The 23,755-nt window shown below is 42.8% G+C and overlaps 1 protein-coding gene across 1 annotated transcript; it reads left to right on the forward strand.

Moving 5' to 3' along the window:
* Positions 1-1,482: 1,482 nt before the first annotated feature.
* Positions 1,483-22,101, forward strand: ccdc6a (coiled-coil domain containing 6a). Its single transcript, XM_080849503.1, has 9 exons — positions 1,483-1,796; positions 3,410-3,559; positions 8,670-8,798; positions 9,470-9,573; positions 10,333-10,493; positions 12,791-12,947; positions 13,326-13,426; positions 17,427-17,548; positions 20,623-22,101. The coding sequence occupies exons 1-9, from the start codon at positions 1,542-1,544 to the stop codon at positions 20,809-20,811; spliced, it is 1,368 nt and encodes a 455-aa protein (XP_080705629.1). The 5' UTR covers positions 1,483-1,541; the 3' UTR covers positions 20,812-22,101.
* Positions 22,102-23,755: the final 1,654 nt, after the last annotated feature.

The following is a 23,755-nucleotide window of genomic DNA, read 5'->3' on the forward strand; positions in this document are numbered from 1 at the left end:
CCCTTCATGCCTTTCCCATCCATTCAATTCACCTGCACCCATCTTACACTCTGGGTTCTCCACATTCTTGGTCATGTGCAAGAGTAGATTGAAAGTGTTTTTTTTCATAATCACAGGACTTGGGTTACAGATGTGCACCCTTTTTAAGATGCAGAAATTGACAGGTTGGATATTTAACATAATACCTTATGTCAGCAAAAAAAATCAAGGGTGGGAATTGCCACAGAAGTGCCGTTATGAAGCTCATCAAGACATCTGGGCGCAACACGGCATTGTGGTAATTCTTTCCATTTTGCGATACAACACGTAGGTCTATTGTGATCTTGACACAGTAAATATGTTCTCGACTGCCTTTCCGATTTTCGCTGTGACGCAAGAGAAGAACAAGGTCTTGTGCCATATGTGGATATAAGAAGCAAATGTTATCAGAGTAAAGGTATGTACTAAAATACATTTTAAATCATGATATTAAATAAATAAATACAGCAATACTTAAATTGATATAAAATTGTAGGTTACTAAAAAATATCACAATACTACACTGTATTGATTTTTTCTCCCACCTCTAATTAACATGACAAAAACTGACTAATAACCTACGCATGCAGCACTGCAAACAATGTTATAGAATACTTTAAAGTGACACTTTTTGAGATATGGTTTTATAGGCAACTAGTTTAGGTACCATCCTAAAATTTGTTTTGATAGCATATGGTCATGTGAAGGACAGATACCTGTGTCTTCCCCAGTCGCCATCCAGGATATGCCCTCTGTAGTTCTGTGTAACGGGCTGGTACACCCTGCAAAAAGGAAGAAAAGCTTTCCCACGCATGACATTGCCAGCTAAACCGCCAAAAGACACCAATTAGTGTGTTGGCAAGCTTATATCAGTGTCAGCTGGGCTGGTGGTATTTGCAAGGCTTTTGCATACCTTTTAGGTAGTTAGCTAACTAGTTTTGGAACAGAACTCAGTCTACTGCTGCTTTAACTGTGATGACAGTATGACCTGACCTCTGGCCAGTCAACGTTTTCTCCAGTGTCTCACTGACTATTGGCCTATGCTTATAACATATGTATACAACAAACACATATAGACAGGGTTTATTGACCTGTGCTGCTCATAACATGTTATAACATGGTAACTCCATGACACTGGCACCTGAAATAGTGGCCCAGCCCATGCATCTTAACCTGGGAAAATGCATCTGTCAAAATTAATTGACAGTCTTTTTAAATTGAGATTCTTCTATGAACTGTTAAGGCTGATTGAGCAAAAATACCATGCTCCACTAAGTGGAGTCCACTTTCGAAATTCTACGAACTGCACTATTTTGTATCTCGACTTGAGCACAGGTTGCCGCCCCACCCTAAATCAGATCTAGTACATGTTACTGCCATTACCGCGTGGTGGCAGTGTCTCCGTAACATGATAGTAGTTCCCGCAAGTGCAGTCGCACTAGTTGGTATTCCCCTGCGTCTCTCACCAGTTTCACTGTTGTTCGGTTGCCTGGCCTGCCTGTCCACTCTCGCACGGTACAGTGATGGCGGATAGTGCGAGCGAGAGCGATACCGATGGAGCAGGGAGCAGTTCTGCTACCCCTCTATCTTCGACCGCCTCAACATCTAGCAAGCCGGGTATACTGATATCCCAGTTTCGCCTGGAAGAGCTTACAAACCGCCTGGCCTCGCTACAGCAAGAGAACAAAGTGCTGAAAATCGAGCTGGAAACGTTCAAACTCAAATGCAAAGCACTGCAAGAGGAGAATCGAGACTTGCGAAAGGCTAGCGTTACCATTGTACGTATCCAGTCAGGCTTGGGTGACAAGCTTGTTGCATGCGCGTTTTTTAATGTCAGCACATGCCTGTAACCCAAATTAGTTTGCTAGGTTGGTGTGAGCCAAGTAAAGAAGCTAATGATAGCTTAGAGCCATTGAAACTGAGATACACTTGGACTGTTGTCTTGATTTGTAGCTAGCAGCTTAGCTAGCTAAATGGCTAGTATTTCGTGAGCTAAAGCCAGGTAATGTGGGGAGGTAGTGCCATTGAGATGGCTTGGAGCTAGCAAGCTAGCATATTTTTGTTCTACTGAATCAGATTAGCCATCTTCACCAGCCAGCTATATTACAATAATAATGCTAAAAACCCACCAACGTTGTCAAACATACGGTTATGCTACTTGCAGTGTTCCTTCTACTACTGCTAGCTAGTCCACGTTAACTTCTGCATCTTTCTTAACTGCTGCCTTCGTTTTGAGAGACCACAGTATGGCCTAGTAAGCTATCTTCTTAGAAAATCTACGTGTGCACACAGGGTGAGACAGCTGTCTGTTCTTACACAAAATTGAAGGTGTATGCTGTGTCTACATAGCCAACATGGATCGGCCTGCAAGTTACGCTTGCTCCTGAACCAACCAGCAACCTCATTAGTTAAGGCAGTATAGATATGTGAGAAGTTGAATTATTGGCAAACTGTCTGGCACTTAATGGCAGCGCAGTACTGTGTTTCTGATTTTTAAAGTGATATGTTAGCCAATGTTTATCTATTAACAGGTTAGTTTTTGTTATGGTCCATGCAGTTATTATTGCTAATGTCACGAAAAGGCAAATTATAAGGAGAGTTTGTATGAGGATAGTTCGTGCGTCTTTTCACTTGATGTGTTAAAACTTTTGGTTGTCCCACCGACCCTAGCTAATGTTAGGTAACATTACCAGACTACAAGAAAAACACTTTTCTGTTGAATTACTGGTTGAGACTCTGACTGTATCACCCAGTCGTGATACAGTGATATGTGATCCAGCCGTTTATAAAAGGAATTTTAAATCAATTACACTGCTGTAACTTAAAATTGTCCCCATGACATTTCCTGTAAACTTGTTATCACCGAAACTTCACTTCAACTCCTATTAATCAACCAGCATGGAGTAAATGTTGCTGTATATAGGTTTTGTTTTATGTGCCCCTTCCTTTATCCACTGTTCAGAGCCAGTCTCTCTGTTCAGAACCGGTCTCAATTTTTTTATCCGCTATAAATCCTGTTTATTTCAAGTATAAACCTTCTTTTATGTTTCATGGAATCGTGTATGTATCATGTATGTATGCAGCATGTGTGCTAATATGTTTTATCCTCTGGTACGTGTACGAATCCATCTGCTTGAATATAATTCTACCTCTTATCTTGCTACACGCCTGGCCCCAAGCAGATGGGCTTCCCCATTTTGAGCTGAGTTTCTGCTCAAGGTTTCTTCCTGTTAAAAGGGAGTTTTCCCTTGCTCCAGTTGCCTTCGCTCTAGGGGGTTCAGGCTCTGGGCTCTATACAGCACCCAAAGACAATTTAAATTCTTATTTGGCGTTATATCATTAAAATTGAATTGAATTAAACATGCATTCCATTTCTCTCCTCCCTCTGTAGCAAGCCAGGGCAGAACAAGAAGAAGAGTTCATCTCTAACACGCTGTTCAAAAAGATCCAAGCGCTGCAGAAGGAGAAGGAGACCCTGGCTGTCAACTATGAGAAAGAAGAGGAGTTCCTCACCAACGATCTGTCACGGAAGCTCATGCAGGTAGGTCAGGAAAGGCCAATGTTTGAAAACCGGGCTGAGTAATTGTTTTTCCGCGACATGCTTAAGTTGCAAGAGCAGGCTCAGTAGACCCATACCTCACAGTTTTGTAAAGACCTTATTCAGAATGAAGGATCAAAGAAAGAAGATAACTGAGCAGAGATCAGTTGTCAAATTTTTTGCGTTAAAAAGCTCTTCTTAGCAGTTCATCAGACCTGGCCAATGGCCACCCAAGAGTCTAATGTGGTGTGTACAGACAGACGATTGGCTAGTACGGAAGGTCTGCAGCTTCTAGAAATGTTAAGTTGCTGATTAACGAGCCCAAGAGAGTCTTAAGCTTTCCCTTTCACATACAAAACCAGATAATGTATCAGGTAAAAACAAAACGGGATAGATAACAAATCCCCATTCCTAATTAGTCTTCCATAACGGTAAAGTCACAGGTGTTGTGTATTTCCACCTGACTGTGAGCTAAATTCTACGGTGCTCAAACCACTGCACAGAAGTATAAAACATGTGAGAGTCACCTGTACTTATGAATTGCTGTGTTTTCGTTAGCTTAGAATGAGCCCCTCATATATAATACTAAGTTATGAGGTGTGTTGCTAGTTGGTTTGACTTGAAACCCTGCAGTGACCGTGACTTTGATCTGCTCACGACTGGCCTGAGCTTCTGTTGTGTGCATCAACATCATGCCTCAGTGGTTTGAAGTCACACAGACGAAAGAAACATCACACATAAATTAGTGCGAATGATGACTTCTGGGAACCGGAACTTTAGGCAGGATGAGTCACAGGGTTCTAGAACTACTGAGGGCAAAGAGGGCAAAAGTAAGTGAAGCGCAGGTGTGGCTATGGGATGGGGCTAGCATTGGTGTCTTATTTTACATCCAGATCAGGTTAAACTGCTGCAGCCAGCCAGCTAGCTAGCGTAGCGCTGCCAGCCTGTGCTCCTCTAGGAGCGAATTAGGTGTGGCAGCACCAGGATGGCAGCCAGCTGGAACCTTAAAAGAGCAGAATGAGTCAGAGAGTCGCTGCGAGCGAGAGCGAGAGGAGTGAATGACAGAAAGGAAAGGAGCCAGAAAAGACTGAGGATGAGCGAGTGAGAGAAAAAACAGAGGAGAGAGAGAGAGAGAACAGAGCAGAGGAGAGGAGAGAGAGAGAGAGAGAGAACAGAGCAGAGGAGAGGGAGAACAGAACAGAGGAGAGGAGAGAGAGAGAGAACAGAGGAGGAGAGGGAGAGGGAGCGCAGAGAAAGAGAGCGAGCAGAGGAGAGAAAGTCAGAGAGCGAGATGAGAGGAGAGAGACAGAGAACAAAACGAGAGAGAGAGAGAGAGAGAACAGTGGAAAGCATGAGAGAACAGAAGAGAGGAGTGAAAGAGGGAACAGGGTAGCAGAAGTGGGAGAAGGAGAACCGTCTATCATTTTGTGGTTGGAGCTAATACAAACAGTGTGTCTTTTTCTTCTTTTTTTGAATATACCAGTGCATGTTTATTTTTCAGAAGACCTCTTGTTTTGGAAAACATTGTATACACTACAGCCATGTCAGTCCAGGGAATTGAATTCAAGTGTGTGTGTGTGTGTGTGTGTGTGTGTGTGTGTGTGTGTGAGAGAGAGGGTGGGGGGGGGGGTGGGTAGATGAAGCAAGGTCTAGCTATGAAAGGGGAAACTCACAGGAAACCGAGGAAACAAACAGGTGTTTGAGACGGAGAGAGGAGGACAGAGGTCCAGTAATGTGTGCAGTCAGGTGACTCCTGCAGCCTCAGTCACACTCATGACCTCCACATACTTCATTACCACACCTGATGTTTCTCTGGATCTCAGCCACTGAGCAAATGAACCAACATATAAAAAAAACTGTGTGTGTGTGTGTCAACTTGTTTGTGCACATGTATGAATGAATGTGTATGCATGCGTCATTGCAGTGCTCACGTTGGGGGGTGTGAGTAGGTATGGCATGGAATTTCTCACCTGAGAAGAGCTCTGCAAAATGGCGATCTATGATGCCAGCCCATCATGCAGCCAATTAAAACACAACGCCGTGCTGAGCCCCCCCCCCCCTCCCATTACTCTTAGAGTCTCACAGCACCTGACATCCCTGTCTGCAGTCACACAGGGCTCGTTCTCCTGGCCTGCAGAGGTGTTACTGAGCTCTGTTACTTACCCCGCTCAGGATGGAAAAGAGGACAGGCTCACTGGTCATGGTGGCAGCGGTTGTATTTCAATGCATTTCAATTCTATTCAATGTCATATAACATTGTTTGACACTTGCTGTGGCGATCGAACCATTATCTATAGCACTTAAATCAACCAACTATAATCAGGGGATTTCTAGAGGTGACACCAGGCATATACTTTCACTCTATGCAGATGATTTATTGTTGTTTGTGTCTGATCCACTGACCACTATCCCTCGCATAATTGAACTATTAGACAGATTTGGTATCTTTTCAGGCTATAAACTGAACTACTCAAAAAGTGAATGCTTTTTAGTTAATAACCCAGCTCCACAAATTACTGACGGAGATCTTCCCTTTAAGATGTCTGGAGACAGCTTTAAATACTTAGGGGTGAATATCTGTCGACATTTGTCAACTATTTACCAAAATAATTTTCTACCTTTAATGGAACGGATCAAACTAGATTTGGAAAAGTGGAAGGCTCTGCATTTAACAATTGCAGGTAGGATAAATTGCATAAAAATGAATGTACTTCCACGATTTCTATACCTTTTTCAGTGTCTGCCAGTCTTTCTGCCAAAATCATACTTTAGCTCTTTTGACAAACTGATCTCCTCCTTTATATGGAAAAATGGGATCCCCAGGATCAAGCGTGGGTTTTTACAAAGAGACAGGTCAGTTGGTGGACTAGGGCTCCCAAACTTAAGAAATTACTATTGGGCAGCCAACATACAAAAAATGATTCTATGGGTTCAGATGCCGACGCTAAATTGGTGTGAGATTGAGGCTAGTTCATGTCCTTCCACTTCACTTTTGGCTTTGCTCACATCTAAACTACCCATTCAGTCAACTCAATACACAGGCAACCCTATTGTTATCACTACGTTAAGGATCTGGTCTCAATTTAGACAAACTTTTGGCCTCAAGGGGGTATCTAACCATACTCCCATTTGCAACAACCATCTTTTTCTTCCCCCCAGTGTTGATGCAGCCTTTTTGTTTTGGCGAAGGTCGGGCCTTACAAATTTAAGAGGCCTTTACACTGATAATTCCTTTGATAGCTTTGCCAAACTCAGTGAAAGGTTTAACCTTCCACAGTCACATCTTTTTCGTTATTTCCAGATCCGTAACTTTGCCAAGCTGAATAATTCAGTTTTTCCAACCACCCCACCTGATTCAGCAGTCGACTCAATTTTGGACATTCCTACCAGTCAAAAAGGCCTAATTTCCAGAATATATTCTTCAATTTCCCAACTCACATTTACCCCACTAGATCAGAAAAGAAAAGACTGGGAAGAGGAGCTGGGTTGCCCTATAACTGACAATGACTGGAAGGAGGCACTCAGCAGAGTCAATGGGAGTACATCTTGTGCAAGGCTGAGTTTAATACAGTTTAAGGTGATCCATCGCACTTATTATACTAACTCTAAACTTTCCAAAATATATCCTAATGTCACAGACACTTGTAACAGATGTAATTTATCCCCAGCAAACATGACACATATGTTTTGGTCTTGTCCTCGCCTTTGTGATTACTGGACAGATATTTTTAGTCATTTGTCCAAATTTCTAAGTGTTACATTGTCACCAAGTATAGAAGTCGGTATCTTTGGGGTAATACCAAATCATGAGAACTTCACGAAGTGGGCAAAAGACACTATTGCTTTTGCATCCTTACTAGCGAGGAGGAGAATACTTCTAGGATGGAAGTCACCACTTGCCTCCTCGGCGTCTAAATGGCTAGAAGATATTATGATGTTTCTCAAATTAGAAAAAATTAAGTACAATTTAAGAGGATCTCCGGAGAAATTTGAATTAAATTGGAACCCCACACTGGAATACATAAAAGAGTTAAAAACCCTTGAAGATAAATGAGCACTATCATCATATTCAGGATACTTTGGTTACAATCTGACCTTGTTGCCTTATTCCCTTTCTGATTTGTTTTACTGAACCCCCCCCCTTTGTTTGTCTTTCCCCAATGGCTTTTGTCATATATAATGTATGTTGCATTGTACATTATATTGTATTATTATTTATTTATTTATTTTTATTTTGTGTTTTTTCCATTCTCTGTACAGCGTAGACAGTGTAGTATGGTTGACTGGGGAGGGAGGGATGGAGGGAGGGGGGGGGGGGGGGGGGTTGAAAGGGTGTGCTTTTGAAGGAAAATAGAAAATAAGCCTTGATGTAATTTGTCCTTTTTTTTTGTAACCTGTGAAACCAATAAAAATATTTGTCAAAAAAAAAAAACATTGTTTGACATGACGGTGTAACCTGATAATCTTTTCATGCCCAGTCTGACAAGCCAGACGTGAGATTCTAACCGGCTGTTGGCAGAAGAGACCACATAGAGACCAGATGGCAGGAGATCCTGTTGGCTCAGACCAAGCATTTCTGTACAATATACCACCTAGTTGATACCACTGCGATTACTGGACTGGTGTACCGGACTACCCTGGACCAGAATTAAACGTTTCTACAGGCTGCGGGCCACCCTGACCATCTATTATTTGGCCTTTACCCAACACAATACAGTGCTAACAGGAGCTTTTAATGCCAACAATTTGCCAACTTATCTCTCCTCTGTGATCTTTGGTCCTTGTGCCTCACTGCTGACGAGTCTCATCATTTAGAATTAATATTCTTTACAGGTTTCCTAGTCATTATTTTTATTTTTAGAGTCCATAGCACTGTGCAAAAACCAGATACTTAAGTAAGATACAATGCTTTATGCATTTGTCTGTGTGTGTCTGTCTGTCTGTCTGTCTGTCTGTCTGTCCATATTTATGCACATCTGTTTGTTTGTGACTGTATTTATGTATCTGTGTGTGTGTGTGTGTGTGTGTGTGTGTGTGTGTGTATTTTTGTATCCATCTCTTTGTGTGTGTATTTATGTATCCATCTCTCTGTGTGTGTGTTCTCTGTCCCCAGCTTCAACATGAGAAGGCCGAGCTGGAGCAGCACCTGGAACAGGAGCAGGAGTTCCAGGTGAACAAACTCATGAAGAAGATCAAGAGGCTGGAGAACGACACCATCTCCAAGCAGCTCACACTCGAGCAGGTACATGCCCCTTATGTCATTTCCTGTTCCTCACGCCCAAACAGGTGAGCACATGTTCTACCACTTCCTGTTGCGTAACCATCATGGTAACTAAGTAAGTAAGTGTTCCAAGTCTCTATCATATCGCCCAAGATGAGAACGTGTTATGTCATATCCTGTTGTTTACACACAAGCAGGTGAACACATGCTATGCCATATCCTGTCAACTCCTCCTGTATTAAAGAAGCGCTCCTGTTGTCACATCCTGTAGTTCGTACACATGTTGGTATATCTCATGTCTTACATGACCAGTCTGAAAAGATATTCACCTCTTGCATCATATCCTGAAGTTCACACCACAGCTGGTGGACAATGGAAAGTTACACAAAGCAGCCATGTGTATGAGATCCTACATTACACACTCATGACTCTCGAGATTATCATCTATTATGTTAAGGTCTTTACTGTAGTCTATACTTAGTCATTTTTATATATTCCTCCCTTTGAAAAACACAATTATGATGATTATTGTGAGTGGGGGTAGTAGTTGTCGTATGTAGTATGAGGTTTTTACTAATGCTACCATTTTTGCTGTTTATTCTGTTGGTGTCAGTCATCTTTTCATTATGTTTGTTTAACGTGCCCATCGCTGCGAGTCGGCCATTTTAGGAAGGTGTGTTGTGTTTGTGTAGCTGCGGCGGGAGAAGATTGACCTGGAGAACACACTGGAACAGGAGCAGGAATCGCTGGTCAACCGACTGTGGAAGCGCATGGACAAGCTGGAGGCAGAGAAGAGGTGTGTGTGTCTCTGTCTGTGTATGTATGTATGCGTGTCTGTGTGTGTGTGTGTGTGGCTGTGTGTGTGTGGTTGTGTGTGTGTGGCTGTGTGTGTGTGGCATTCTATGCAGAATCTGTTGAATTGTGAGATTAGTTGTGATGTGTCCAGTGCTGAACCTGAGCACATCCAAAGATATGGTGCTTTTTTTTTTTACCCAGAAAGAATTTTCAGAGCGGAATGCCTGCACAGGATCTTTCTGTTACTTTGCGTCACGTCACGCCCTCTGCTATCTCTACAGATACACACAGTAGCCTCTGTCAGTCTTACATAAGTGTAATTAGATGGGGCAGAATGGAGAGCTTGGCATGCTTAAGGTGTGGTGCAGCAGGAAAATGGAAGTAGTGACAGGTTCAATTAGATTAAATATTTTATTTATATAGCGCTGGTAAGAGTTGAAGTTGTCTGTAGGCGCTTTACAGACCCCAGAGCCTGAACCCTGTAGAGAAAGCACTAAGGCGACTGAGGCAGGAAAAACTCTCTTTTTATAGGAAGGAAACCTTGAGCAGAACCTCAGCCTAAAGGGAGGGTGCAGAGTACATCTGTGACTCTTTGATGTAAACCAGTCAGAAGTAGTTGAATGTGTGGATGTGTATCCTTCAATGTCTGGTGATTCAAAGCAGATGAAATGGAAAGTATTTGTGATGTCTGAGTGCATCAATTAGTCCTTCTGCTGGTTGCCGGGGTAACTGTTTCCACGTGTTCTCTCCAACCCGATAGGATTCTGCAGGAGAAGCTGGACCAGCCAGTCTCTGCCCCGCCGTCGCCACGGGATATCTCCATGGAGGTGGACTCTCCGGAGAACATGATGCGCCACATCCGCTTCCTGAAGAGCGAGGTGGAGCGCCTCAAGAGGGGTCTTCGCACCACCGAGATGCAGCGTGAGTGCCTGGGGCGGGGGGGGGGGGGGGGGGGGTCAAAGGGCATCGTCATGGTGACCATCACAGTCCACTCACACATCACTCCTTCCCCACCCCTTCCAGTCAGAAAATTCTCACCAGAAAATGTGTGCAAATTCTGATGGGCCATCATCACTACACGACACAGGTTTACAGGTGGTTCGGTTTTTTTAAGGGGCTGCCAAAAATGATGCTTCATCTGTAGGCTTTGGCCTCTAGAGGGAGCTATTGGTCTGAGAGTCTCTACTTGCTTCCATTGCTTCAGGTGGCTGGTGAACACTCCTACAGTTTGTTTTTGCAAATGCATCGTTGTGTAACGACCATAGTCACTGGGTGGGACAGAGAGTGTTCAGAGTGACAGTTTCCCTTTCAATTCAAAATAGTCGTTGCACAACAGCGCCCAGATGAACAGAACCCTGTGTTGGAGTTTGAGAGAGCTGTAATTCCAGTCTGCAACCTCTAGAGGGAGACCTCACCATGAGCTTCATCACACAGCACAAGTGAAACCCTGTCCTCAGAACTATCACCAGCACCTGTTCCTGTGGGGCTACATTCATTGTACCCTCGTCACCATTGAAAATGAGGATTTATTTATGTGTCTTCTGAGGCCATCCGAGGCCATCAATCAATCAATCAATCAACATTAACTACTTAATATTACTTGGAGCTGTCCATTAGCTGGTGCAGTTACATCAAAGATCTATCCAAAAGGAGATGATGACTCTGATCCATCATATCATGGAAAGCTGTGCAATAGTGATAACACTGACCAATCACATTATCAGGTCAAGCATACTGTCAGGTCATGCCACTGAAACCCCTTTATGAGAATCAGGAGTGTCTGATATTCAATGTTGAAAACTCACCTCCAGCTAGGGGCACCTAAGTAAGGAATAATGTATAGAACGCAGGTCATTGTCGGGAAAATAAGCCCCGACAGGGCGAACAGCAGGTGTTGCTTCACCGTGAAGGGGCTTATTTTCCCGACAATGACCGGCGTTCTATACATTATCCCGCTTATTATACGGCTAAAACTAAAAAAATAACTTAACACAGTGTGTCTTTTTACAATGTATTTGTTTTTGTTACTATACGTAGTGTTAAAAAGCAGAGAAATAGTTCGCCAAAGACGTTGAACTTCAAAGACAGTTGAACATTCTTTAGAACACAGCTGCTCAACCGTCCGCTGAAACTCCCTTGATAAGTTACCGTACTACTTGCGGAGTGCTACGAAAGATGTGAATCAGAGGCAAAAAGGCCCCTTTCCTTGACAGCGGTCATTAAGTGCATAGCAACGGTCAGTTATCGGAAAATAGTTGACCGCAGAACGTTGGGAAGCCCCATTCAAGTGAATGGAGCATTCTACAGCATTAAGAAGAGCCGTGTAATAATGATGGTTATGAATAGGGCTGAACGATTTGGGAAAATAATCAAATTTTATTTTACATTTTATCCTCTTTTTTTCCCCCCAACAAAACGTAATGAATGATTTCAATATGACCAACACAATTATAGATACATTTAGTGTAAAATATTCTTAACTGCTCATTACAGAAACAAATCGGTGGCTTTGCCACTGTGCATTTAAGTAATTTAAACAAAGTCATTGTAAGTATAAACACAGATGCACTTTTTAAAGTGGCATTATAGAGTAATTGTACTTCAGGGTTAGGGTTAGGATAAGCAGTTTTACCTTAAAATAATATATTAAAAAAAAAATGGGGCGCTACAATGACTTTTAATATGGAGAATCGCCTCTGTGCCATTGCCATACCAGGGTCCGTAAGCAAATGACTGCGTTATATGGGTTTGCCTGAAGCCGCCTGGTTTTTACTGTCTGCCGAACTAGTAAGTAGCTCATTTGCTGTCTTGCTTTGTCTTGTGTTGCACTTGCTTGATGTTTGACTCTGTTAGGACAGTTTTTGACTAACTAGTTTGTTATAGTGTCAAAGTCAGCACATTTGAAGAGATTTCGCTAGTTTGAGCCACTAGCATCTCTTAAGCGATTAGCAATTCATCTGCTATGCTGCTTTAAACACTGTGTGCAAAATGTACTGTTGCGGTTAGAAGATCATGTTTTACCATATCACGATTTAATCTCAAATGCAAATAATCGTTCAGCCCTAGTTATGAATGACTATAGTTGTGGATTGGGGATCATGAAGATAGACAGAAATCATTAGTTACATGTATCTTGCTTTCTCTGCCCCCGTCTCTCTCTCCCCTCTCCAATTCTCTCTCTCTCTCTCTCTCTCTCTCTATCCCATTCCCTCTCTCAGACACAGAGAAGCGTGCTCAGTACATAGAGGAGGAGCGACACATGCGAGAGGAGAACATCAGACTGCAGAGGAAACTCCAGAGAGAGATGGAGCGCAGAGAAGCACTGTGCAGACAGCTATCAGAAAGCGAGAGTAGCCTGGAGATGGACGATGAGAGGTACACACACACACACACACACACACACACACACACACACACACACACACACACACACACACACACACACACACACACACTCGCACTAACAAACATAACTCAGAGAAGCACTGTGTAGACAACTCTCAAGAGAGCGAGAGCAGCCTGGAGATGGACGATGAGAGGAAGACACACACATATAGCACAGAGTAAAAGAAGTCTGGAAATTGACAATTGGCTATTTTGCACCCTTAAAATAGTCACTGTTGGTAAAGAAGGCAATGCATCAGTTAGTGATGGCAGTTGATAGAGGAAAGATGATGGGTACACACACACACACACAAACAAACAGGCACACATTGTTATTCTGTTTCTCTCTCTCTCTCTTTTTCTCTGTAGGTATTTTAATGAGATGTCTGCTCAGGGTCTGCGGGCACGCACCGTCTCCAGCCCCATCCCCTACACCCCCTCCCCCAGCTCCAGCCGACCCATCTCCCCTGGTACTTCTACACACACACACACACACACACACACACACACACACACACACACACACACACACACACACACACACACACACACACTGTCTCTCTTTCACATACATACACACACACACACACACACACACACACACATACACACACATACATACTGTCTCTCTCTTTCTCTCTCTCACACACACACTCACTGATCAGATCTATTCTGATCTGTGGAATGCAGATTCCTTGACTCCTTTATTGCGCTGTAAGAACATTTCCTTATTCTTTAATAGTATAGACCTATTTGGCATTTGAAACAGCCACAGAGGCAGGAACATTGATTATAGAAAATTGTATCTGGGCAGTCTGCCTACAGAGACTTAACAGTGCTTTGTTCAAGTTCTTAAATGCCACCAGGGGGCCACGGATCCCCAGTTGAAAACCCCTGGTCTATAGGGTACCATCCACAAAAGGTGTGATGGATTATTCTGATGATATGGTTCCAGGTCTGATTTAGCCCTGCTTTAAAAGAATGCTTGGCCTCACGGCTCCTGTCGTAAATAATGCTGGGTGTGTTTAGGTCCCTAAACGCCATAGGCTAGAAAACTGTTTCTATGGCCTGATTTAGCAGCGTCTGGGTTGGCAGACAAGGCAATGGATTGATGGTGTTTATTTTGCACCCAAGTTTCCTAAATGTAGCAAATGGCAGGTAGGATGCCAGACCTTGATGGATCATTTGTTTGTGACCATACCTCTTGATACGTGGCCTTGAGCTTTAGTCCTTAACCAGTGATACTACTTCTAGACAGCTACTGCCATCTTCACCTCTCCTGAAGAACTGATCAGACCTGCTGATCTAGTCTACTTGTCCTGAACCATAAAACGCCTGCGTTTATCTGTAATGGGACGAACACTGTTTACATACAACCAAGGGCCCCCTTATGTAATCGCCTCACATTGCCAATAGGGCTAAACTTTGACACAACAAACTGTAAACCAGCTGATTAACGTTGTCTACCTCACGCATATGTAACACTCATCTTTGAACACCATGCCCTCGGCTGGCTTCCATCGGGATAGGATGGTTACCCCGAAGGCTGTTTTTAGTGGCCAGCTCTTATCTCTTGCGGCTCTGGTACAATCTTTAATGAGCTCTTATTGCAGGTGTTTTTTTTTTATATAGGCCTACCTTTGTAAGAGCAAGGGTTGGGAACATTCAGTCTCTCAAATACACCTTTGAGATGCTGACGTGATGGTTGCAGGGGTCGTTTGACATAAAAGAATAACAAAATTATTCTGTCTGGATGTGTGATTAGTGAAGCTGTGTCACACCAAGGTATTGGGGTCATCACCCTGTCACTATCTCTCATATACACAATCTCTATCTATCTATCTCCCATACCCTCTTCCTCCTCCTCCTCCAGTCTTTCTCACACTGATACAGCATGTGGCCACTGTATGCTTCACAAGGCCTAATGTAGGTGTGCCCATGTTTTTTATGTGTTCCATAGGCCAAATTCAGAGTCAGCTACTTTGTCTTATCCCTTGTGAAGTTATTGCCAAATAACACATGTATTACATAACACAATAACATCGGCTGTTTCAGGCTAGAGGATTCTGCCAAGACTGTAACTGTAACTTAGTTTCTTTCCCCAAGCCCTTTACACGTTCTGAGTTTCACTCTCCCTGGTCTGTGTTATGGACTCGGTGTTGTGTGGTTCCGTCTGGAACCCCATGAACTTGGATCCTTCATTGTTGCTGAGAAGGGTAGATAAATGATTCAGGGCTACTATTACCATTAGTGTAACTGATAGATTTTCTCCATGTTAAGATTCAAGTTCTTTTTATCTGTCTGTCTTTCAGTAAAGTGTAAAGTTATAAGGTACTATAAGGCGTATGCGAGTGTGTGGTCTCAACACTTAGTCTGAGAGAGAGAAAGAGAGAGAGTGGAGTAGACAGGGTAGAGATTAAATCAATGAAAAAAAGAGAAAGAAGGTGCCACCCTTATGTACTTGTTGGCAGTTCAAAGTGGTGAGTGATTAGTTTTCTGTTTGCTGTCAAGGATTTATTCGTTAGACATTTTTTCTTAGGAAATGTATTGGTTTGTATTTTGTTTTAGTAACCCTCAGTTATGTGATCTTCTCCTTTAATGGCGAGCCATGCAGCACACAGAACATAAGGGACAGTAGGATGTGCATTCTTTCTTTCTTTCTCTCTCTCTCTCCCTCCCTCCCAGGCTCTTTCTCCCTCTCCTCATCCAGGGGGAGAGGAAGTCAGTCAGCACATAACCTCTTGCTCATGACCTTCCTCTCCATGTTACTTCCTGTTCCCATCTGGAACTGTAGCCCAGGTGATACCAGCCCCAGCAATGTTGCGGGTTACATGGCAACCCCGGCGGGCGCCACTGTTGACAGAGGGTTAATGAGCCAGTGGCATCACACGGCTGCTCCAGGGGCCATGCTTTGTCAGCAGAGACGGTTGCCATGCGCACGCCTCACTGATGATGACTCAGCGTTTTTTATTATTATTATGCAGTGCCAAGCCACATCAGAGGAGTTTTGATCAGCAGGGGTACAGCATCACACCCCTCGGGGCGTTCATGTGATGGATATCTCACTGTCTCAGCATCTCTGTCTGGTCCTCGCGGTGTTTACTTGGTCCTGGGCTAGTAAATCTGAAAATTCTGACGAATGGTTACTACTTCTGCCTGAAGCAGATGGGCCCCCCCTTTTGAACTGGGTTCTGCTCAAGGTTTCTTTCTGTTGTTTCAGGCTGTGTTAATTCTGAAATGTAAATGAAACTTAGTCACCAGGGCTCAACATTAACTTTGAGAGCTGTTTGTCAAGCTTGGCTTAAGTCTGAATGGTTGCCATATCAGCCATTATTGCATGTGAGTGCATGTGCAACAACTTTTTCAGTGGCAGTCCCATTTGAATGAAATGAAAGCTGGCCCTAAAGTCTCCACAATCTAACTTATACATTTATAATAGGAAAAGGCAGAAACATTCAGTGTGCCTGTGCTTCTTCCCTGCTTGGCCCCTAAATCCAGAAGTTTCACTTAGCAGCTAATTAGTTCATATTAACACATGCTAGAAACTGCCATCTGTTAAAGATGACTCCTTAAGATAGTTATAGCTAGGTTAACTTGCATGAGCCTTCACTGTACCATAAATTATTGGTCTACTTCAGTCATGATACTAGAATTTCCATGAGTGAAGGAAGACACATTGATCTTTGCTGCGAAGGACGACTAAATGAGAAAACTATCCGTACTAATTAATTGCCATTTAGTCAGACTTTGTTGCATATTTCGTATGTGAAAGAGACTCAAGTTTTAATTTATTTCACCTTAACCATTTGTGATCACAAAAGCGTCAGTTTAGTTACTCGAAACCATTTTTAACATCAAAGAAGAACTATGAACTACGAAGATGCTAGCTGCCTTCTGACAGACTTAAGTTGTCTGTTGTTTGTGATAGATGGCTATTTACATAAATTTCCCTTGGGATTAATAAAGTATCTCTATCTATCTATCTATCTATCCAGCAGATAGACAGACTGAAGATACAATGTCATCCAATATCCTGAAGTAAAAAGCATCATTTTTGACAAGTTAGTGTCAGTGGGTGTTAGACAGTGTTTACTGAGGATTTTATTTTATGTCGTAAAAAGACCGTGAGAATGGGGTTTGCCACAGGGGGCAACCAGGGTTATTGAAATAGTTGCCACAAGTCTTAATTTGGTTGTTGAGGGCAACCCAGCAACCGTTAATGTCAAGCTCTGGAAACACCAGTAATTGTGTTTTACTTTTTCTCTCTGATGCTTTGTGTTCCTCCCTTTCTTTCTTGCTCTCTCTCCTTAATCCACTTCTCTGTGTTCCCCCTGTCTATCCCTGCTCCAACTCCATATCTGCTTTCCATTTGTGTTTATGTCTCTCAACTGACTGTCTTTAACTTTATCTCATTCTTTTCCCTCTCTCCCTCCCTCTCTCTCTCCTTCTCTCTCCCTCTCTCTCTGTCAGGTCTGTCGTATGGCAGTCACACAGTGGGGTTCACACCTCCAGCCACCCTGAGCAGAGCCCCCCTCCCTCACTACACACCCCCAGGCCTGCACGTCCACCCCGGGTCCTCCCACGGCATCCAGGTAAACAAACACACACACGCACACACACCACAAAACCACACACACACACTGCAAGTACCACACACACACCGCAAGTACCACACATCTAACTCACTAACTCTCTTAATCACTCACTCACACACTCTCTCACACACACACACACACACACACACACACACACACACACACACACACACACACACACACACACACACACACACACACCATGCACATACACACACATGTACTTTCTACACATATAGTGATTTTGAAAGAAATCAGGTCAGGTTGACATTAGTCAACAGTCTGCTGATAAACTGCTTAAAGAGGAATGGAAATGATTTTGCCAGCACTTGGTCAAATGGACAGCACATCATGTGCTTTTGATTGGCTGTTTGATCAAAAAGTAACAGCATTATTTTGCCAGTATCAAGTCTAGTAGTACATGCTTATGCAAACTCGGAAGTTCCTGACTGCGACAATACTTCAAATCATGGGGTCATAAAGTCAAAGGGGAAGAAATGAGGAGCAATGAAATGGAAACTGAAGAACTTGAGGACAATAGACACTAAAGCTTTTCAATGTGAAACATGCTTGCTAGACAGGCAATGAGGCTGGAATTTATTTTCCTGTTGCCACGGTAACAAAGGTTACAGCAAAATTGCAACAAAAGCCAGCTCAGGTTTGCTCCCACTTTCCCACGTCTCCGTGCATTCTGCCAGGCTAGAGGTTTGTTTGAGTGTCCCTTGCGTGGCAAGACACACCTTTTTACACTCCGCTCCACCCGAGCCTTACACAGCCCAACAATAAGCAGGGACGACAACACACAGAGCCGGAAACGCTGGCTGCAAAATCTTTTATATTTTCTTTTTCTGGGACAACTAGCTGTTTTCTGTTGTGGTGGGAGATGTAGCGATAGACGCTCATTCACACTCAGGGGCGTCGCAGGGGAGAAGGAAACACTCGCGTCAGCATCGGGTTGTCTTCCGCTTATCTTATCTCCTTTGTGACTCGGCCTTTCCGGTGCGATGCACTGCCCAGCACAGGCCAAATTGTCGGCCTGTTATGTAAGATGTACCTAGGAGGCCAGGTTGCGTCAGATCAAATGAAAGATAAGTAATTAAGTGCTTCGTGAATTAACTGTGCATGGTTTAGCAAATCATCAGTTTGATCAGAGGTGTTTGTCCCGACAGAGTCTCGATTGCATGGCATAAACTGATGTCCAATTGAGGAAACACGCACACTGCTATCTAAAGCAGATTTTATGGTGGCTGGGAATAACAAGGGCGGACACCCTTTTGTTACTTTTACTTTTTACTTACTTTTGATTTCAATTAAGTGTTAGTTTTGTTTTGTGTATTTGGTTGTTTGAGGAATTTTTGTGGCAGAAATGTCATTGTGGACCTAACCAAATCGGATGTTATGCGGGGGTTTGACATTTAAAACATTGTTCATATTATATACATACATTTGCATTTATTTATTACATTAAATGAAATATGAAGATTGCCTTCAAATGTTTTCTGTGAGAAGCCTTTTGTGGCTCCAGTCTATTAATATTAAACTAGCAGGTCCTGGAGTTGTCCTCATTTGAGAAAGGGTGACTGAGTCAGATTCACTATTGAAGTATCTAACTGACTGCTGACAGAATAAACAGCCTTATTACAAATGCCCTCCCTCACAGGTTGTACAGATGCTAAACCATATTACTGCTATTAAACTAAATTACAGCCAGGCAATGTTCTTACCTGAGGAACCCCTGATGAGGGGTTGAATCAAATGAATTGCGTGTTTATGGCATGCACTGATTAATCACCAGCATTTCTAATAGGAGAAGCGCTATCTGCATATCTTGTATGAAGTATTATCAGAACTTTTATGACTGTTTGTCAGTGTCCTCAGATGTCCTCTTTATTAACCCGCTCAAGGTCTCCATTCAATCTGTCTGCTTGTTTTTAAAGCAACTATGGTCACACACACATATCCTAGTTCTTTTTATATTATAACATGCCAATAGCTTGCCGGGGAAAAAAGGAAGCTTTAGGTGTGTAATGGCTTTCAGTGGTGTGTGCGCGCCAAAGTGTACAAAATACTAGAAGTTGGTTTTAAAGAAGCGATTCTTCTGTTTGAATAGAATTGGAATAGAGTTTTGGAATGGAATTATGACATCCATGTTGTGCTATGCGGCAGTGCAAGCATTCGTAGGTTGAGGTCCTTTGTTTTTAAGATTTTTGAGGCCTTTGATTACATCATTTAGAGGGTCTGTATTTTTTCCCCTGGTGGGATTACAGCTCAGAGAACATTCCGGCTCAGACACACAAACACACACACACGCAGACACACACACACTCGCATACAGAGAGAGAGGGAGATAAAGACCACCAACTTGGGGTTCAGGAAAACAAGAGTCCAGATCTCCCGAGATTATCTTTGGGTTGAGGATTAGTATTGTCGTTCATGTAGGGGACTTGACATGAGGGGACTGCTGTACGTGCTGGTTTGCCCCTTCCGCAATCTAATTGGAAAGTATATTTCTGTGGACACGGTCTGTGCACTGTGCCGATCAGCACAGTCCGTATAGACTGTTCATGCAGCTCCAAAATTTGGTGTCCATACAAAGTTTTAAAGCACTGGCTCAGGGTCAAGAGAAAGCAAAATACATTAACGCTATTTAGCCACTTAGTTGATGCTTTTATCCAAAGCAACTTACAGTACAGATGCACATTTTTATGAGTAGGTTTGCTCTCTGGTAATAAAAACAACTTGAGACCCGCTAAAAGGAGTCTTGTTTATTTCGTACCTAAGCGAATCATAGCAGAATAGATCACCGGCAACTGTATTTTATACGGTCTGTGAGCAGGAATTAATGTAGGGTAGAACGTTGGGATGGCCCATTCAAATCAACGGTACTTTTTGGAACATTCTGAAGAGCTGTATAATAAAATGATATATTAGGACAATAGGATAATAATTTGTTGATAAAATCAGACTAACAGATTTATTTATTCTTTCTTTCTCCCCTACTCCATTTCTTTCACTCGTTGTCTGCCTGTCTTTCTCCCTCTTTCATTCACCTCTCTCTCTCTTTTTCTCAGAGGCCTTCCCCACGGAGAAGCAACAGTCCAGACAAATTCAAGCGCCCCACCCCTCCTCCGTCCCCGAACACTCACTCAGGGGCGCAGCATCCTCCCCTGCCTCCCCCACCAGCCCAGCCCATGGTCCAGTCACCCACGGTGCCGCCAGCTAGCACACAGCACCCGCTGCAAGCGCCCTTTCAGCCTTAATGCATGCACAGGACCACACTAGGCTAGGCTAAGCTTAGCTAGGTTAAGCCATGCTAGACTATGCTAAGCTAGGCTAGTGCAGCTATTTAGCAGTTACTCATGGGGGCAAAGGTCATTGGCGTGGCTGGGGACATGAACAGGACACATTTGGGTTTCTGGCATGGCACTGAGACAGGCTGACTTGGGGAGTTGCAAGTCGGCAGACTGGGACTGGTGTTTTGTTTGTTTGTTTGTTTTTCCTTCTTTTTTTTCTTTTTTCTTAATTTCCGTAAGGCTTCTCTTTGTTTAATCAAAAAAAAAGAAAGGACAAACGTTTCTACTGTGTTTTGTTTGTGTGTTGTTGTGTATAGGAGTTTGGGGATGACTTACTTACTGCTAGTCAGATATATGCTTGTGTTCAGGAAGTTTACTCTCTACACAAACATACACATACACATACACATTCTCACACACATTCTCACCCACCCACCCACACACACACACACACACACACACACACACACACTCCTCCAGCAGCCAGTAAGTCCCACCCGGAAGGCCAGACAGTACTCTTTCTCGTGTGCCATCACTCAGTACCAATCTAATACATCCATCACCCAGCGCCTCCCTCCCTCCCCCAATCACCCCATTCTTATTGAGTGGTAGTCCTCATTCAGAACAGACCATACTAGCTGAACGCATGGGACACATGCTCTTAACTGAAAGCCCAGTCAATACAGAGCATATAGAGCTCGACAGTGGAACGGATGCGGCCCAGCTCTGGCCCGAGTCTATCTCAGAGTCTTCAATAAAAGAGTTGGCAAACGCACACTAAAGTCTTTAGGAGTTGCTGCTGGTATTAACAGCAAGATTCAGACAGGAAGAAAAATAGGAAAAAGTACCGCATACTCACGAGTACACTGAGTTTGAGGTACTTTTTTTTTCCTTTTTTTTACCTGTCTCTGAGTCAGCCTACTTAGTAGGAATGGTGAATGTGTTTTGAGGTTGTTTTGAAAAGGATTGCCCGTGGAACGTTACATCACATACCCTCTGCGTGTGGTACGAAGGGAACATGCGGTTCTAGAGGGTTAGGAAGTTCTAGTGGAGGAGGATCAGGTAGACTGAAACCCTTGCGAGGCCACCGTTCCTCTTCGTTGGTGTCTGTAGGTGCCTCAGGCGGCCCAGCCCTCCTTGGCACGCCACAGACCATGGAGCAGAGCGCAAGCCCTCATTTTACTCTAAGTGTCACATAAACATGTCCATGAGGAACAGTGCTGTTCAATAAATTAACCTCAATATGATTAAAAGCGTGTAAAGTTAAAAATGTGTGTCTGCGTGGTCATTTGCCTACAAGGTTTTGCTCCCTTTGCAGTTGTGGTTGCTGAGTCTCTCCACAAAGTCAAGTGTGTACTTAATGTGACATGATTAGACATATTGCGTTGTATGTGTGCAGAAGCTCTTTATACACAGTACATTAGGTTACAACCAAGCTATGTTTGCTCTAGCTTAGTTTGTAGGTGTTACACGTGTCTGCTTGTTATGTTTGCATTGTTGCATTGTTGTGTGTGTGTTGTGCGGAGTTTGCATTGTGTGTGTGCGTGCGTGCCATCGTTCGTGCAGTACCATGTATTTACAGGTGCTGAAATCTGATCCACGGCTCTGCTTTGTGCCAGGGTTAGTGCCAGGCTTCACAGGCTTTGCCAGTGTGTGTGAAGATAAGTCTGAGCACAGCTAGTCCTATTTCAGTGAGCCACATCAGCACAGCTGCATTCCAATAACAATAACGAGGTGGGGTGAAATACATATGGGTACAGCATAGGGGTGGGAATCTCTTGGCACCTCACGATTCGAAATCGATTCAGAGGTCAACGATTCGATTTTAAATCGATTTTGTAATTTTAAAAAAAACTTTTTTTTTTGAACACATCCATTTTATGTTGCATCGACTTTTGCATTGCTCATAGAAAGTAAAAATTGTGACCATTTAAAGCTTTTTCTCTAATAAAGCAAATAGAGAAGGTAATTCATCTGTTGATTTTCTTTAATTATCAAACACAAAGTAGGAAGTGATTTTAGACTGAGTTGCAAACTCAAATGATTCAATAGTCGAAATGCATCGATAATCGTTTTATCGGTTTCGAATTGATAATCGATAATCAATCGATAATTGCATTTCAACATAAAATGGATGTGTAAAAAAAACGATTATCAATTCTAAACCAATAAAACGATTATCAATCCATTTCGACTTTTAAAACATTCGAGTTTGCTACTCAGAGTCTTTGCTACACTTCCTACTTTGTGTTTGATAATTGATGAAAATCAACAGATGAATTAATTTCTCTATTTTTTATTAGAGAAAAAGCTTTTCCTTGTCACAATTTTGACTTTCTATGCACAATCCAATCATCGATGCATCATGCATTTAAATATAAAATGGATGTGTAAAAAAAAAAATATATAATTTTTTTTTTTTTTTTAATTACAAAATCGATTATGAACTTTTCTGAATCGAATAATCGATTTCTTCCCCCACCCCTAGTACAGCATATGATGAGTGACTAAAACGTGTGAATTTTGATATCAAAACACTAATGACATGATGCAACAAGGTGTATTTGTTATGTAAGGGATAACAGCCGACGAGCTGTCCAGTTCTACAAAGTTAATGGACGCTGCGGGGCAAAGAACACCACGACGCGGAGCGGAGTGGTGTTGGTCCGCAGAAGTCCATTAACTTCGTAGAACTGGACAGCTCGGAGGCCGTTATCCCGCTTATCTCCCGTTTACAACATCCAAAAATGTTTTTATTATTATTATTATTATTATTATTTAGAATTTCCTTTATCTTTAGGAAATTTAATATGCATAATAACCTGATGAATTCTTGATTTGAAGCCTAGTGCTCCCGTTAGAGAAAGTAGTGCGTTTTTTGAAGAAAAAAAAAACGTTACGTTGGTTGTCA

The sequence above is a fragment of the Sprattus sprattus genome (genome assembly GCF_963457725.1).
Source record: "Sprattus sprattus genome assembly, chromosome: 12".
NCBI lineage: Eukaryota > Metazoa > Chordata > Actinopteri > Clupeiformes > Clupeidae > Sprattus > Sprattus sprattus.

Bases quoted from the DNA above. Each gene is read 5' to 3' on its own strand.
- ccdc6a (XM_080849503.1), top strand. From the start codon at position 1,542: ATGGCGGATAGTGCGAGCGAGAGCGATACCGATGGAGCAGGGAGCAGT. The intron at 10,494-12,790 runs GTGAGTGCCTGG...TCCCTCTCTCAG, and splicing joins TCGCACCACCGAGATGCAGC to ACACAGAGAAGCGTGCTCAG. The intron at 17,549-20,622 runs GTAAACAAACAC...TCTTTTTCTCAG, and splicing joins GGTCCTCCCACGGCATCCAG to AGGCCTTCCCCACGGAGAAG.